This window comes from Eretmochelys imbricata, chromosome 6 (genome assembly GCF_965152235.1).
Source record: "Eretmochelys imbricata isolate rEreImb1 chromosome 6, rEreImb1.hap1, whole genome shotgun sequence".
In the NCBI taxonomy this organism is placed as follows: Eukaryota; Metazoa; Chordata; order Testudines; family Cheloniidae; genus Eretmochelys; species Eretmochelys imbricata.
Genome location: NC_135577.1, coordinates 9,722,760 through 9,736,551, shown reverse-complemented (window position 1 = coordinate 9,736,551; position 13,792 = coordinate 9,722,760). Strand labels below are relative to the sequence as shown.

Here is a 13,792-nt window from a genome sequence, read left to right as displayed (position 1 = left end):
AGGGCCCCTCTGCTGCCCGGGTCTCCCTACGCTGCCGCCGGCCTGCTCCGCTCCCTGCGCTGCCGGACTCTCCTCGGGCTCCCTGGTGTGTCTCCTTTGCTGTCCCCTGAGTCTGCCGTGCTCTGTAGGTTCCTCCTGACGTGCTGTGTGTGCCAGATGTCCCGGTGCATTTGTGGTGTCCCCCCCACCCTCAACCGGAGCAGGATCAGCCTCGCGTGCAGCCTTCCTAGGAGGCACCCACAGGCGCCGGCTGGGCTTCGGCTCTGGCTGCACTATCCAGGGATCGCTTCCTTGTGCTCGCAAGGACTCCATTTTGCTGCAGAGTGAAGCGGCCGGGACTGCTGGGCAGCCAGTGGCAGGCCTGGCCCCACACGTAACATGGGCAGAGAGACTCTGGGAATCACCTCTCCTGCCCGTCCACTGCCAACGTGCCCTTCTTCAGGTGGGGCATCCACGGCTGCGGCTTCATAGAGGGGCTTTGTGGACATGCGGCTCTGGCTGTCGCAAACACTCTGCCTCCTTCTGCCAGTGTCCCCAGTGTCGCCAGCCTGAAGGCTCCCGGCTGGGAGCAGCGACTGTCCGTGCGGTGGGTGGCCCTGGGGCTGCCTGGGAGCAATAACCTCCGCCAAACTCTCCGCACCTGCTCGGCTTCCTGCCGTCTGGTGCCCAAACAGGAATCCGGGAGCCCCAGGGAAGTGGCTGGCTTTCCCAAGGGGCTGATCCCTTCCGGCTCTCGGCGGGAGCTGCGGCTGGCCAGTGCCCCTGCGAATGGGGCCACTCCTCTAGGTGCCCATGCTCGGTATAGGGGCCTTGTGGCCAGCTGCTGGGCTCCCCGAGGCCGGTGAGTGAGGGGGAGAGAGGAGGCATGGCATGTAACCCCACGGGCCTGTCCCCAGCTGCTCAGTGCCAGTGTGGGCTCTGAGGCCATCCTGGGCCCTAATGGGGTCACTGCTGTACTGCCCAAAGACTCCCGAGAGCTCTGGCAGCTAGTGGAAGGTGTCCCTTGGCTTGTCTCGGCTTGCCTGGGCTGGGAGGCAGCAAGATGCCAGACCCTGGGATCGTTAGCCTGGCCGGGGGGCTAATGATCTCCGGAGGTTTGTTTGGCCGTGTCCCCCACAGGCCCGGGTAGAGGTGAACCCCTTGGGAGGACGTACACCGAGGCCTTCCTCCGCTCTGGACTGGCCGAGGAGAGTCACGTCACGAGTCACTCAGGCCACGAGTCCAGTTGGCTGGATCCCGGAGGAGCTGTCTGCCACCTGTTTATTGCCCGCCCTGCCGGCCATCCAGAACGTGGCAGAGATCTAGAGCCAGTGCTGGGTCAACCCATCCTGTTCCTGGCTCTTGCCTGGCCGGCCCAAGGCCTGGTACACTTGGCATGTTCCCAGATTCTTGAGTCTGATCCGCCATCTTCCCCTGTGGGACTGGGCCTGGCCCAGCCAGGGGGTGAGAGAGCATCTCTGGTCCTTGCCAGACTGAGCCTCTGTACTGCATGGTTCTGAGTCCAGTTCCCAGCCTGCGTCCAGGAGCTTCCGCAGGGTGGCCTGCATTTACACGCAGGGCAGTGAAACGGGGGCTGTCCTGTCCATGCCACTGGGAGCTGAGCTGTAAGGCATATCCCTGCTGGCGCTGCTCCTTGCCAGCCAGTGCCCGGCTGGCAGACAGACCCTGCTTGCTTTGCACTCTGCCCCTCTGTCTATTTCTTCGGAGGCTCTTCAGAGCCGGCAGACACCACTTAACCAGCCGGGAAATGGGTTTGTGTCCCCCCCCCCATAAACTGCTCTTTATTTTCCACCCCTTCCCCCTTCTGGTGTCCGAGAAGCAGGGGATTGTGGGAGCCTCAGGAGGGATGGGGGTGGGGGTCTCACTTTGCAAGTATTAACCCTTTCTGTGCCCATGCTGGCAGTTATCCACTACACCAAAGGTGGTGTCAGATGTATGGGCAGGATTGAGTGTCTTCCACATGCCCTGCTCGAGGAGGGCTGCTGGGCGAATCAGAGGCCTTGGCTATGGCCCTCCCCCACCATCCCTGGTCATCTGAGGCCCTGGGCAGGGCAGGGCAGGCCCGGGAGAGCGCTGCCTGCTGCAGTCCACCCTATTGTCCCACCACAAGGGGGCGCTCTCCGTAAAACCCAGTGGGGACGTGGGGCAGCAGTGCAGGTTCAGGAGCCCTGCAGAGGGCTGGGATGCGATCGGCTCAGCTCTCCTGCCCCTCCCTGGGCCGCTCGCTGCTGGCAAGGCGCCCCGGAGCCCTCATCTGAAACAAGGGGGGAGCAGGGGCTCGCAGAGCGCTGCAAAGGGGAGAATGCTGCGGGCGAAGGCTCACTCCGTGCCCCTGCCAATGGGCAGTGGAGGGGGGCAGAGCATGCTGCTGGGGGAGGGGGAGAGGGTGCCCGTCAGATCCTTCCTTCCTGCTGGGGTCGCCCCATCCGGCAGGGATCTAGGAATCCACCCGTGTATTTCCGCACTCAGCCTCAAGGCTGCGCTCTGAACCGAGCTGGGAGCTGCTGCTGCCTGAGGTCATTAGGCTCCGGCTCGCTCTCCCCTAGCTGCATGGCTTCTGGGGGGCTCCATGTATCCGCGAAAGCAGCACTGACGGCCCCACGCAGGAAGCCTTGGCTCTGGGGGGCGGCGGGCCTGCTTCTCTTAGGCATTGCCTGGGTAGGTCCTGTTGCTGGTGCTGGACCGAGAGGCGATGGTCTAAACCTCTCTGTAGCTGCTGTGTTGCTGAGCTGGCTCAGTGCAGAGCGCTGTGAGTTACCCCGATGCCGGGTGGCAGTAAAATTGCGCTATGGGCAGTCAGATTCCTAGAGAAATGCTCCCAGCTCCTCGATCCAACTCCTCCAGGCTTCCTCCGGTGCATGGATACTGCAAGGCCCCCTGAGCCGGGCGTCCTGCCTGCCCCATGTCCTGTTAGCCATGGATCTTTGTCTCCAGCAGCGACTGTCTGTGCATCCCGTCCTGAAGTCCTGTTTGAAAACACAAAGCTGCCCCCGTGAGTCCTCGGCTGTATGTGTCCCCCTTCCGCCCGCGGCGCCCTCTGCCCGCCCGGGGGGCCTCCTGTGACCTATTCCTGGAGTTCATTATTTTAGACACAAATGTTTACAAAATAAAGGTGATTTCAAAGCGGGGAGGGGGCTGCCTCATTCCTGCCACTTCTCTCTGGGGTCTTGCCACCTGGAGGCGGAGCCCTGAGAGGAGGAATGGGACTGTAGTGAGTTTCAGGGCCTGGCCCAGGTGGGCACCCGGATGGCCAGATGCTGCTGCTGCCTCTCGCTGGCGCCAGCTGCTCTCTGGGGCTGGGTGGACAGTGCAGGCCCTGATATGCATGTCTCTCCTGGCCCCAGGGCGCCCTGGGGCACCGCAGCTGCCCTGTAAGGCATATCCCTGCGAGGCGGTGCGCTGAGCTGTTCCTTGCCAGCCCATGGCCAGCTGGCAGATGGATGGGGGTGGGGACAGAGCTGCCGTGGTTCTGCAGTAGCTGTGAGCTGTCTGTCCGCACCCGCCAGCTCTGCCCAGCAGGGTGGCACAGAGGGTCGGTAACGCAGGCGGGAGTCTGGCCTGGAGCCACCCCGTCTTGTGAGATGTTCTGCAAGTGCAGGCTAAGAGCCTTTCCTCCCCTCCTGCCCCGCCCCGCCTGGGCAAAGCCAGGACTGACCCCAGGCTTGGATGCTACAGACGGTAACGCACTGTTCTGTGTCCGCACTGGCCTGGGGCAGCTGTCCATGGGCACTAGCAGCAGCCAGAAGATAAAGTCAGACGTCAAACCCTTGTCAGCGTGGGCTCTGGTTTCTCCCCTGCCCCAGGGGCGGCTCTGGTTCCAGGCAGCTGCACGAGGACCCGGTGGGCCGGCAATCGGATCCCACTGTCAGTAATTCCAGCTGCTTCCGCCTGGGGCGGGAGGAGCTGAGCACCTAGGAGGCATTCCCTTGGGGGGGGGGCCAGGACAAGCACCCAAGGGTGTTCCCTTTCCTTGAGGGTGGGGTGTCAGATGGGCTGAGCACGCAGGGGCAATTGTTTGTGCTGAAACTCAGGGCGGAGCTGGAATTTTGGCTCCCAAGCAAGCCTTGACCCTGGGTCTCCTACGGCGTGTAAGTGAGAGCTCCCAGGAGCCGGGCGTAGGCACCACTTGCAGCTGCTGCAGCAGGTTTTGTGGTTCCCCGGCCCCGGAGGTGACAGCAGGACAGAGCTCCGGGCACTGGCCCCGCTGAGAGCACATGCGCTGACATCCACTTGCGGGAAATGAGCTGAGCTCCTTGTACACCTGCCTGGCACACGGGTGGAGCCCTGGGCAGCCACAGGGGTGGCCTGCTGGCACCCTGGCTCACCCAGCTGTCCTTCCCTGGCTGGCTGTGAGCTGCAGCTCCCACCAGCACCCCGGGCCTAGTCTAGTCTGGCTCTTAGAGGAAAAAAAACCCTTTGCTGGACCCTCTGCCTTGGCAGCAGGAGCAGAGCCCACTCCTGGCAGCGTGTGTGTGTGTGTTGGGGGGGCTGGTACCACACGAACCTCCCCCCGGGGTGTTGTTGCCCATGGCAGCAGAAGCTGAGGCAGGAGGCAAGCCTGGCAGGACAGCACTGGGGCGACGGAGGGAGCTGGGCCAGCCTCAGGCCCAGCCAGTCCCCGGCCACGCGCTGGCCCAGACTTTCGCTCAAGCTGCTGGCTGCGGTGCCAGCATCTGAGCTTGTTCGTTTACAGTCCGGCTCCAGCTGAGGTAGCCACAAGAAAAACCTCCATCCTCTGGTCAGCCCTGCAGCTTGGAGAGGTGTGAGCTGGCCCCCATCTATCTCCCGTGGGGGGTGAGCTTCACCCTCCCAGCACTGTGAGGATTGTGTATGTCTCTCCCATTCACTGGTTAGCTGCTCAGGGTGTGGCTGAGCTCTCCCCTGACATCCAGCAACCCCGGGGGGATTTGCATAGACACGCCCACTCTCCCTCGGCAGTCAGCGGGCAGAGCTGCGTTAGGAAATGATTGGTGTTGGCTGGTTTGGGGTTATAAATCACTTTACTGAGCCCAGGGGTAACAAAATGTGGTTGATTAGTGTATGAGGAAAGGACAGCAGAACTGTGCCTAGCATTGCCTGGGAGGTCACCCTAAGCTGAACCTCTCATGCAAAGCCAGCAGTAGGGATGCCAAGTGCCACTGAAGATGAATGCGTGGGCTGTTGGGTTTCTACTTGGGTGTTTGTCTTCTGGTTTGAGCTTCAGGGTACAACTACAGGGCTGGCAAATACCTGGGGCTGGCCTGTGACAGCTGGTTCAGCCTCAGGGGCTGTTTAATTGAAGTGTAGAGCTGATGGCCAGAGATCTTGCTGCTTCGTGAGGTCCCAGAGCCTGGGACCCACCCCAATGCTACACTGTATGCCCTGAGCCTGAGTCAACTGGCACAAACCAGCCCCACGGGTTCCACTGTCGTGTAGACGTAGGCTGAGCTGCAATTTGACCCTCCCCTTTCCAGTGCTTAAAGACCGAGCTGATTGGACTCAAGTGAGAGTCCTTGGTTCTGTGCAGTGATGGGTAGAGCTGAGATCTCTGATGAGTAAGTGCAGGGGCTCTGGCTGAGTCATGGTGAGGGGGTGACGTTGTAGCGAAAGGCGACGAAAGGGCAGCCCCGCAGAGAGATTCCTCGCTAGCCAGCGAGAGCTGAAATCACGAAGAGCTGGGGGGTCTCAGAAACACGGCATTGTGGAAGTAGCAGTGAGCAGCAAGTACCAACAGTGGCAGAGCTGCCCGTGGCAGAGATTGCAGCGGCAGTGAGCCCGTTGCAGAGGGGGCGGTAGCAGGGTGGGGGGTGTTGCTCGGGGTGCATGGGATGCCGCAGAGTTAGAAGGGAACAGCCTGTTAAAGGGACGTTTGTTTGGACTTTCACACCAGGAGGTGGGAAACTGAGGCAAAGGCCCCTGGTAAGTTTTCCCAGATCAGGGGGTGGGGTTGGAGCCGGTTCTGTTTTGTATTGTGAAGAGGAAGCCCTAGATACTGACCCTGTCCTGTTGCTGCCGACACCACCTGGCTGAAGGGTTATATGCCCTCCCCAGTCAGCTGAGTGTGGCCCTGTTCCAGCCCCACGGGGAGAGCCCCGAGAAAACCTGCTCACGTTTTGATCAGCGGCATTGGCTAATGTGAGCTGGCTCAGTGGGTGGGTGGCTCTGGGAAGGGCCCTCAGCTTTTTCTCCCCCACATCTGAGCCCTGAAGCTAGAAGAGGTCAGATGTGTGGAGACTTGATAAGGGGCTGAGGAGAGGGGCATGGAGAGGAGCGTGCCAGGGGCTCAGCTCCCATGCTGTCTAGTCTAATCTAATCTCTGTCTTCTGCCATGAGGCTGTGCCCCTCACTGTGGCATCTGTGCACTGCTGGGCCAGGGGCAGCAAGGGGGCTGTGGGAAGCCCACAGTAGATGGGCCGCGTGCCCAGTAATGGCACCACTCAGGGCCCCCCACTGGGATGGTCAGGCTCTCTGCGACTGTGCTGCACGGCGGGAGGAGTCCAGAAGAAGCTAGGCGGCGGTGGGGGAGGGAGGGCAGGGGGCCTGTTCTAAACAGTTACATCCTGCCCCATTTACCATCAATACCCCCACTACTGTTCCAGGAGCATGTAGACACTGGGCCTGGGGCCGAGCACAGACACCCAGTGAGAGACGGGCCCTGCCCCTCAGAGCTTACAGCCTCCGTAGACGGTGGGTGGGAGGGGAAATGGAGGCACGGAGGTGGCAGGACTGAGGTGTCTCGAGTTGCAGGGCCCTGCCTTGCCCTGCCCCCACCAATTCCCTACCCAGCTATTACTTACGGGTGCTGCCTGTGGCGAAGGGATCCACTGTGGGAAGGAGCCTGCTCAGGTGCCTCGGAGAGCCGCCAAGGGCCGGGGCTGGGTCTGCCAGGGGCTGCTCCCTGCCCTCTGAGAGGCCCGCCTGCCCGCCAGCCTCAGAACCTGCTGTGGGTGCCGCGCCCAGCCAGCCTGGGCGGATGGATACACACACACACCAGTGGGGCTCTGACAAGGATGGGGCCACCCCCCACCCCTGAGAGGATTGAGCTTCAATTTACCGCTAGGAGGCAGCGTAGTGAGTAGCTAGAACACTGGACTGGGCCTCAGGAGCCCTGGGTTCAAGCCCCAGCTCTGTCACTGGCCTTCTGGGTAAGGCCCTGCCTCGTGCCTTAGTTTCCCCATGGGGGTAATGATACTGCCTTGCTTTGAGAGCGACAGATGCAAAGCATTACACATGCTCATTTGATTTGCTCACTGCTACAGACCAAGAACATACAGTCTGGTTTCCCCGGTGGGCTCCTCGGGTCTCTGCCTTGCCCAGCAAGAGTGCGCATATCTCAAGGCAAAGCATGCATTTGCACGAACACTTCCTTTCTTCCCTGTGTCCATTGGAATCAAATCGGCACGGGTGAAATTTCAAGACAACCCTTCTCCCCTGTCTGAGTGGAGGGCCCTCCCCCGCCCCCTTCTCACCTGCTGGACTTTCGGCAGCTCATTGCAAAGACACCAGCTGAGTTTCCAGTGTGTAGCCCATGCAGCAGCCCCTGTCTGTTATTTAAGGCCTTCTGAATACCTTATCCAGATGCAAGCCTGGCACAAGCCCCATCTATCCACTGCCTTGCCAGGCCCCCGTCCACAGAGTATCTGAGTGCGTCACCCTCAGTCACAGAGTTACCCCTGCGCCCCCTGGGAGGTGGGGAAGGAGCAGCCCCATTTCATGAGACAGGCACCGGGTGGATTAAGTGACTTAGTCAAGGTCACCCAGTAGGTCAGTGGCACAGTCAGGACTAGAACCTTCCCGAGGCCTTTGCAGGTCACCCCCTCCCACCCTGGCCTGGTCTGGCCTGAGAGCAGGAAAGTGCAAATCCAACTCAAGGTGCTGTTTCTCTTTCCCATGACTGTTAGCGCTGGGCTGGCAGTGAACTAGCGAGCCAGGGCAGGTCTGTAGAGAAAACGCCACGGGCAGCAGAGCTTAGCTTTGTGCCCTCAATTGGGCGTTACCAGCAAAGCCAAGCCCTGGGAAGGGGGAAATTTGACCTGGTGCCAGCGGTGGGGGAGATTCCTGGATTCCCCAGCGGTGTTGTGCAGAGCAGCCGAACCTTCGCCTCCTAAGGCAGCAGCGGGGCCAGACAGGGAACCTGAGGCCCAGCCCCGATTCTGACGACTTTTAAAAGCATTTTAAAAAGTTTGTTTATATATCTTTACATTACAAGAGGGTTTAATGATTTTGTTATACTATAAAATGAAATGAAAAATCACAATACACCAAATTTTGAAGCAAAGTCATTTCAAAATGAAAAAGTGAAAGGTTCCATTCTGAGAAAATCAAAATGCTCTGTCAATTCTGTTCTAAACACAATGGCACTGAACTCGGCGTTACCGCAGAATGTTTTCATTTTGTCAGATTCGCTTTGTCTGATGGAAAACCTTGGTCAGCAAATTTTCCACGGACCCAGATAGAAGAAGGAAAAAGGAAAGGAAACCAAAATGTTGTCTTGTTATGTTTTAAATCTCATGAAGTTTTAAACAAATTCCTGATTTTTGAACACTTGTGGCAGGGGCTGCTGACGTGGGCCTGTCTCTCGCTGTGCATCTGTGCAGTGCCCAGCTCAATGGGGCCCTGATCTCAGCTGGGGCAGGGCCTGTCTCTCGCTGTGTATCTGCAGCGCCTGGCACAACAGGGCCCTGATCTGAGGATGTCTAGGGGCCAGTGGAAGGCACATACTACCAGTCACTGTCTGATTCTTCCCTCTCAGTTGCATGTCCCCAGGGCAATATCTTTGCTAGAGGAGCTGACTGACTTGAATTACTGAGAGCTAGCAGGAGTATCAGGTTGCCCTGAATTTCCTTCCTGCGCTAGCCGGCTTTGCAACAAGACCTGTGCAGGCCTGACCTGCTGCTTTGTTCTGAGGCTGGAAAGAGCTGGCTCACTAACAGGTGAGCTCTCTGATTTCCTTTGAAGCGTGCCAGGAATGGAGAGACCTTTGGAGCGGCTGATCACGTGGTGCGTGGGGCGAGCCTTAAGCCAGCACCTGCCAGCGGGCAAGGCTCACTGTGCAGCTGCAGCCATGGCTCACATCGCCAAGTCCTTCTACGACCTCAGCGCCACCAACATCCACGGGGAGAAAGTGGATTTCAACAACTTCCGGGGCCGGGTGGTTTTGATTGAGAACGTGGCATCCCTCTGAGGCACGACGGTGCGGGACTACACCCAGCTGAACCAGCTGCAGGCCCGGTACCCGCAGCGGCTGGTCGTGCTGGGCTTCCCTTGCAACCAGTTTGGCTACCAGGTATGCGGCACCTGCACACACAACACCCCCCCCCCCCCCCATGTCCTCTGCCTCACCAAAGAGCCCTGGAGGTTGCAGGCCCTGCAGGATCATCCCACTCCAGCGTGCTGAGAATGCAGCGGGTGCTGGCTCAGTGCTTGGAGAGCTCCCGCCAGCCAGGGGCTGGGAACAAGAGACGTGGCGGCTGGGGTAGGAATTGCGTGGGGGGGGGGCACAGCCTTTCTGGGATGGCCACGCAGCAGCACGGCGACATGGGAACGGTGCCCCCAGTCCAGCCCAGAGATCAGTTTCAGAGCCAGGCAGTGACCCAAGGGATCAGCTGCCCAATGCCCTGTCCCTTACATCAGTGACACTCTGCCTTGCACCAGGGTGTGGGGCAGGGGCACCCCGCCCTTTGATTTTGCTGCCAGTGCCCTCCTGCATGGCACAGGCGGGTATGATTTAACTAGCTGATGCTGGCCTCAGCTGCACCTGTAAAACCCAATGGCCCAGGTGGGTCCGTGCTGAATGGAGCATGTGTTTTGCATGCTCCTGCCTGAAGTTGGGCTCCCTGCTACAGCCGGCCTCCTGCTGTCCTGGCAAGGTGCCCTCCTGCCCACGTAAAGCCTCCTTGATGACCTCTTAGTGGCAGTCAGAGCACTGCCCAGAGGGGGGCATTGGAGCAGCTCCACCCTAGAGGTGGCGGAGATGGGCCCCAGCGTGCGAATATCTCACCTGGCTGCAGCCTGGTGGGCAGGGCCCAGGCTGCCCCAACCAGACCAGCATGGAGAGGAGCTAGAGACAGAGCAGAGTGGCTGGGTCCCTTCCAGGGGCCAGGGCAGGGTTCTTGCCTGGAGAACCTTCTTTGCTGCTGGGACCATACAATCCAGCTGCTGGTCAGGATGTTTTCCCTGCTCCCACATGGTGGCCCAGTGGGGAGGTCAATGAACAGGGACACAGGACACCTGGGTTCTCTTCCCAGCCCTTCCACAGCTTTATTGGGTGACCTTCAGCAAGTCACTTCCCTGCCCCGTGCCTCAATTTCCCCTTTGCCTGTCTTGTCTATTCAGACTGTGGGCTCCCTGGGGCAGGGACTATCTCTTGCTCCGGGTCTGTGCAGCACCTCGCACAATGGGGGGGGAAGTGATCTCCGCCAGGGTCTAAGCAGTGCCAGGACAATGCCCCCACCCCGATCTCAGCTGGGGTCTATGCAGCTCGGGACACAACGGGCAGCAGGGCGGGGATCTTGGTCACACCCTGCATTCCTCACAGTGTGCTTGTCGGAAGGCAAATAATGACTGAGTGGCAGAACAGGCAGGGCCAGCGCGGTGGGGGCTGGGACCATCCATGAGTCACTAAGGAGCAGCGGGAGGCGGCGGGCCAGGGCTGGGCTCCAGTCCATCCCTTGACTCCGTCGGCCTGACACGCCCTGTCCTCTCCCCGGCAGGAGAACTGCACCAACGAGGAGATCCTCAACAGCCTGAAGTACGTGCGCCCTGGGGCCGGCTTCGAGCCCAACTTCACCCTCTTCCAGAAATGCCAGGTGAACGGGCAGGACGTGCACCCCGTCTTCGCCTACCTGAAGGCCCACCTGCCCGCCCCGGCCGACGAGCCCTCCGCCTTCATGGGCGACCCCAAGTTCGTCGTGTGGAGCCCGCTGCGCCGCGACGACCTCTCCTGGAACTTCGAGAAGTTCCTGGTGGGGCCCGAGGGGGAGCCCTTCAAACGCTACAGCCCCAAGTTCCAGACCATTGCCATCGAGCCCGACATCCAGCGCCTCCTCAAGCTAGCCAAATAGGGGGGCAGTAATGGGAGTCCAGCGGCAGCGCCCCCTGCTGGAGGGGCGCGGTGCCCATCGGCGCAGTGGCCACGCCCTAAGTCTCAGCCCGCTGCAGCCGGCGTCAGCGCTTTACCGGGTGACGGCCCCCTTCTAAACCACACGGGGAGGGGGCCCGAAGGGGGTAAAGGCACCGAACGCTCGGCCCGCGGCACTGGGCACCGTCCAATAAACAAGCCTGAAGGGAGCTGGGTCTCTGCGTATTTTCTACCCCTGCTCCCTGCTGCAAAGCCTGGCACAAGAACAACAGTGTCAACTGCCTCCCCCTGGCCCGAGCAGGGAGGCCCAGCCTTCCCGGGTGACGCGCGGAGACAGCAAGGGCACTTCGGCCCTGGGTCTTGTCCCAGCCTCCACCGTGATGGCTGAGGGACCTGAGCCCTCGCTGCTGTGGAGGTAGCGGATGTGTGTGTGGGGGGGGACTGAGTTCCCATGGGGGCTGTATTGGAGGGAGCCCGGCACAGCGTGGTGGGTGCCCAGGGCAGTGAGCTGGGCACAGGGCTGCCCATCACCGAGGCCAGCAGGGAGTGAGTGTCAATATTCCTCCTGCCTAAAAGGGCCTCGCCCATTAAAATGGCTGAGAGGGCACGTGCCCCTCGTGGCAAAGCAGGTTCACAGCTCTTTGTGAGCAGGGGCCCGGAGACGGCAAAGACCGCAGGGTGCTGCGCAACCCACCCGTCTGCAATGGGGGCCATACCCCGTAGCAACCCGCCCCTTTGCCATGCCCCAGAGCAGCCCGCCCCTCTGCCATGCCCTGGGGGCCGTGTCCCATGGCAAACCCAACTCCTGTGTGCTGCTCTGGGAACAGCCCCAGCTGTAGGGGATGGTGGGGGGTCCCCGACAGCAAACCCAGCCCCTCTGCAAAGCATCAGGCTGGGCGGGGGCGCTGTGCCCCAATCCAGGAAGCCCCCTGACAAGTGGCTTGGGAAGTGGCGGGGAGGGGTCTGCCCTGCTGCCTCCTACTGTTTCCTGGCCTCCATGGAAAGCACTGCAGCAATGACCTCTGTGGGGGGAAGTCTGTCTGCCTTCTCCCCTCACCCCCACTGGAAGGGACCAGGAAGTTACCTCCTCCCATGGGCTCTTCATTCCTCTGCCAGTCTCGACAGCTGAGGACCTGCCTTCCAGGAGCATCAGGAGCAGCCGCTTTCCAGGCCACAAGCCCTCACAGGGGGGCATCAGTCCTGGAGCTGCCCTGTCACCCACGGGGCCCATTTGGCCTTCTCAGGGATGGGGGGAACTGCCCGTATCCGAATGAGCCTATTGCCGGGCCCCCTTCGCCCGCCCCAGCCCAGGGATTCGTTTCTTGCTCCACTCCCCAGGTCAATGCAGAATTACAGCCCCAGCCCTGCTGTGTGTGCAGAGCCTCAAAAAACACGCCCCGAGTGGGACTGATGCTGCCTGAGGCTGCAGAGAGCCTGAGCCCATTGCTGGGAGGGAGCTGCCCCAGATGTGACCACACAGCGACGCCACAGAAAGCCTGAGGCGCAGATTCCCTGCCCAAATCAGGGGCCTGGGTGGCTCCTGGCACAAGCTAAGGCAACTCAACTTGTGTCCCTGCTGCCACACACCACCCCCCCCGCCCTGCCTCCAGCCACAGCCCACAGCAGCCAAGGTGGCTCCATGCCTAGGATGGGAGTCATGAGAGCATCTCGCTGGGAGCTGTGGCATGGTCTAGTGGCTAGAGAACTGGGATAGCATTCAGGAGACCTGGGTTCTACCCCCAGCTCTGCTGCAGAGTGACAGCCCTGCTCAGTGCCTCAGTTTCCCCCCCCTTTGCCTTCAGCGTGAGCCCTTTGGGGAAAACAGCACCTCCCACTGTGTACGTGCAGCACCTAGCACAACAGGGGCCTCTGGGTGCTATCATAATAGTGACACCCCTAGGGGCAAGTCTGGCCAGGGCCCAGCCTCTGTTTCAGGAAAGGAGCTTGCAGCGGGGGATTGAATTGTGCCGGTGGGCTCAGCAGCTACAAGCCTGCCTTCCCCCTGTCAGGGGGCACTAGCTGAGGGGAAGGCAGGCTTGTAGCTGCTGAGCCCACCTGCTCCCATGGGAAGAGGCTCTGTCCTGCAGGCAGAGGGGGCTGCTCTTCCTGCTGGCAGAAATCGGGGTTCCTGGGCAGCTCCCCAGATCAGAAACTGAGATTTTCCCAATGAGGTCAGGGGTTTTAACAACTTGCCTCCCATCACAGTGCTCCCGGGCAGCACGGCCTAGTGGTGAGAGCACCAGGCTGCAGCAGACCTGGGGTCAGTCATATTAAAGGTCAGACCTCACCTCCCCCAATCTGTCCCCCTGTGTAATAGAGACCCAAGCTCCCTGCAGCCAGCCCAGCCCAGCCAGAGTCCATTGCTCAGACATGCAACGCAGGCTGGCTTTACGGATGCCAAGGGCTGGAGAACTAGTCGCTCCAATAGTCAATTCCCCTTCCTCTTAAAATTCTGCCCTTTTTTCTAGTCTGAATGTCTGGCATCAGCTCCCGGGCCCTGGATCTTGCGCTGACGGTGTCTGGTAGGCGACAGAGGCCTCCAGCAGAAATCTCCTCCCCAGGTAGCCACCTGGAGAAACTAGGCCACCCAGGCTCCTTCAGTCACTCGCAGTCAGGCAGGGCTGCAGCCCTCAGAGCCTCCTTGGTCTCTCTTCTGACCCCTCTCCAGGCGATCCCTGGCGCTGCTCCTGGGTGACCTTTGACAAGTCACTTTCCTGCTTGTCACCTCAGCTG

The 13,792-nt window shown here is 60.7% G+C and overlaps 1 protein-coding gene across 1 annotated transcript; it reads left to right on the top strand.

The window, feature by feature from the left end:
• Positions 1 to 9,043: 9,043 nt before the first annotated feature.
• Positions 9,044 to 11,042, top strand: GPX2 (glutathione peroxidase 2). Its single transcript, XM_077819804.1, has 2 exons — positions 9,044 to 9,265; positions 10,692 to 11,042. The coding sequence occupies exons 1-2, from the start codon at positions 9,044 to 9,046 to the stop codon at positions 11,040 to 11,042; spliced, it is 573 nt and encodes a 190-aa protein (XP_077675930.1).
• The last annotated feature ends 2,750 nt before the right edge of the window (positions 11,043 to 13,792 follow it).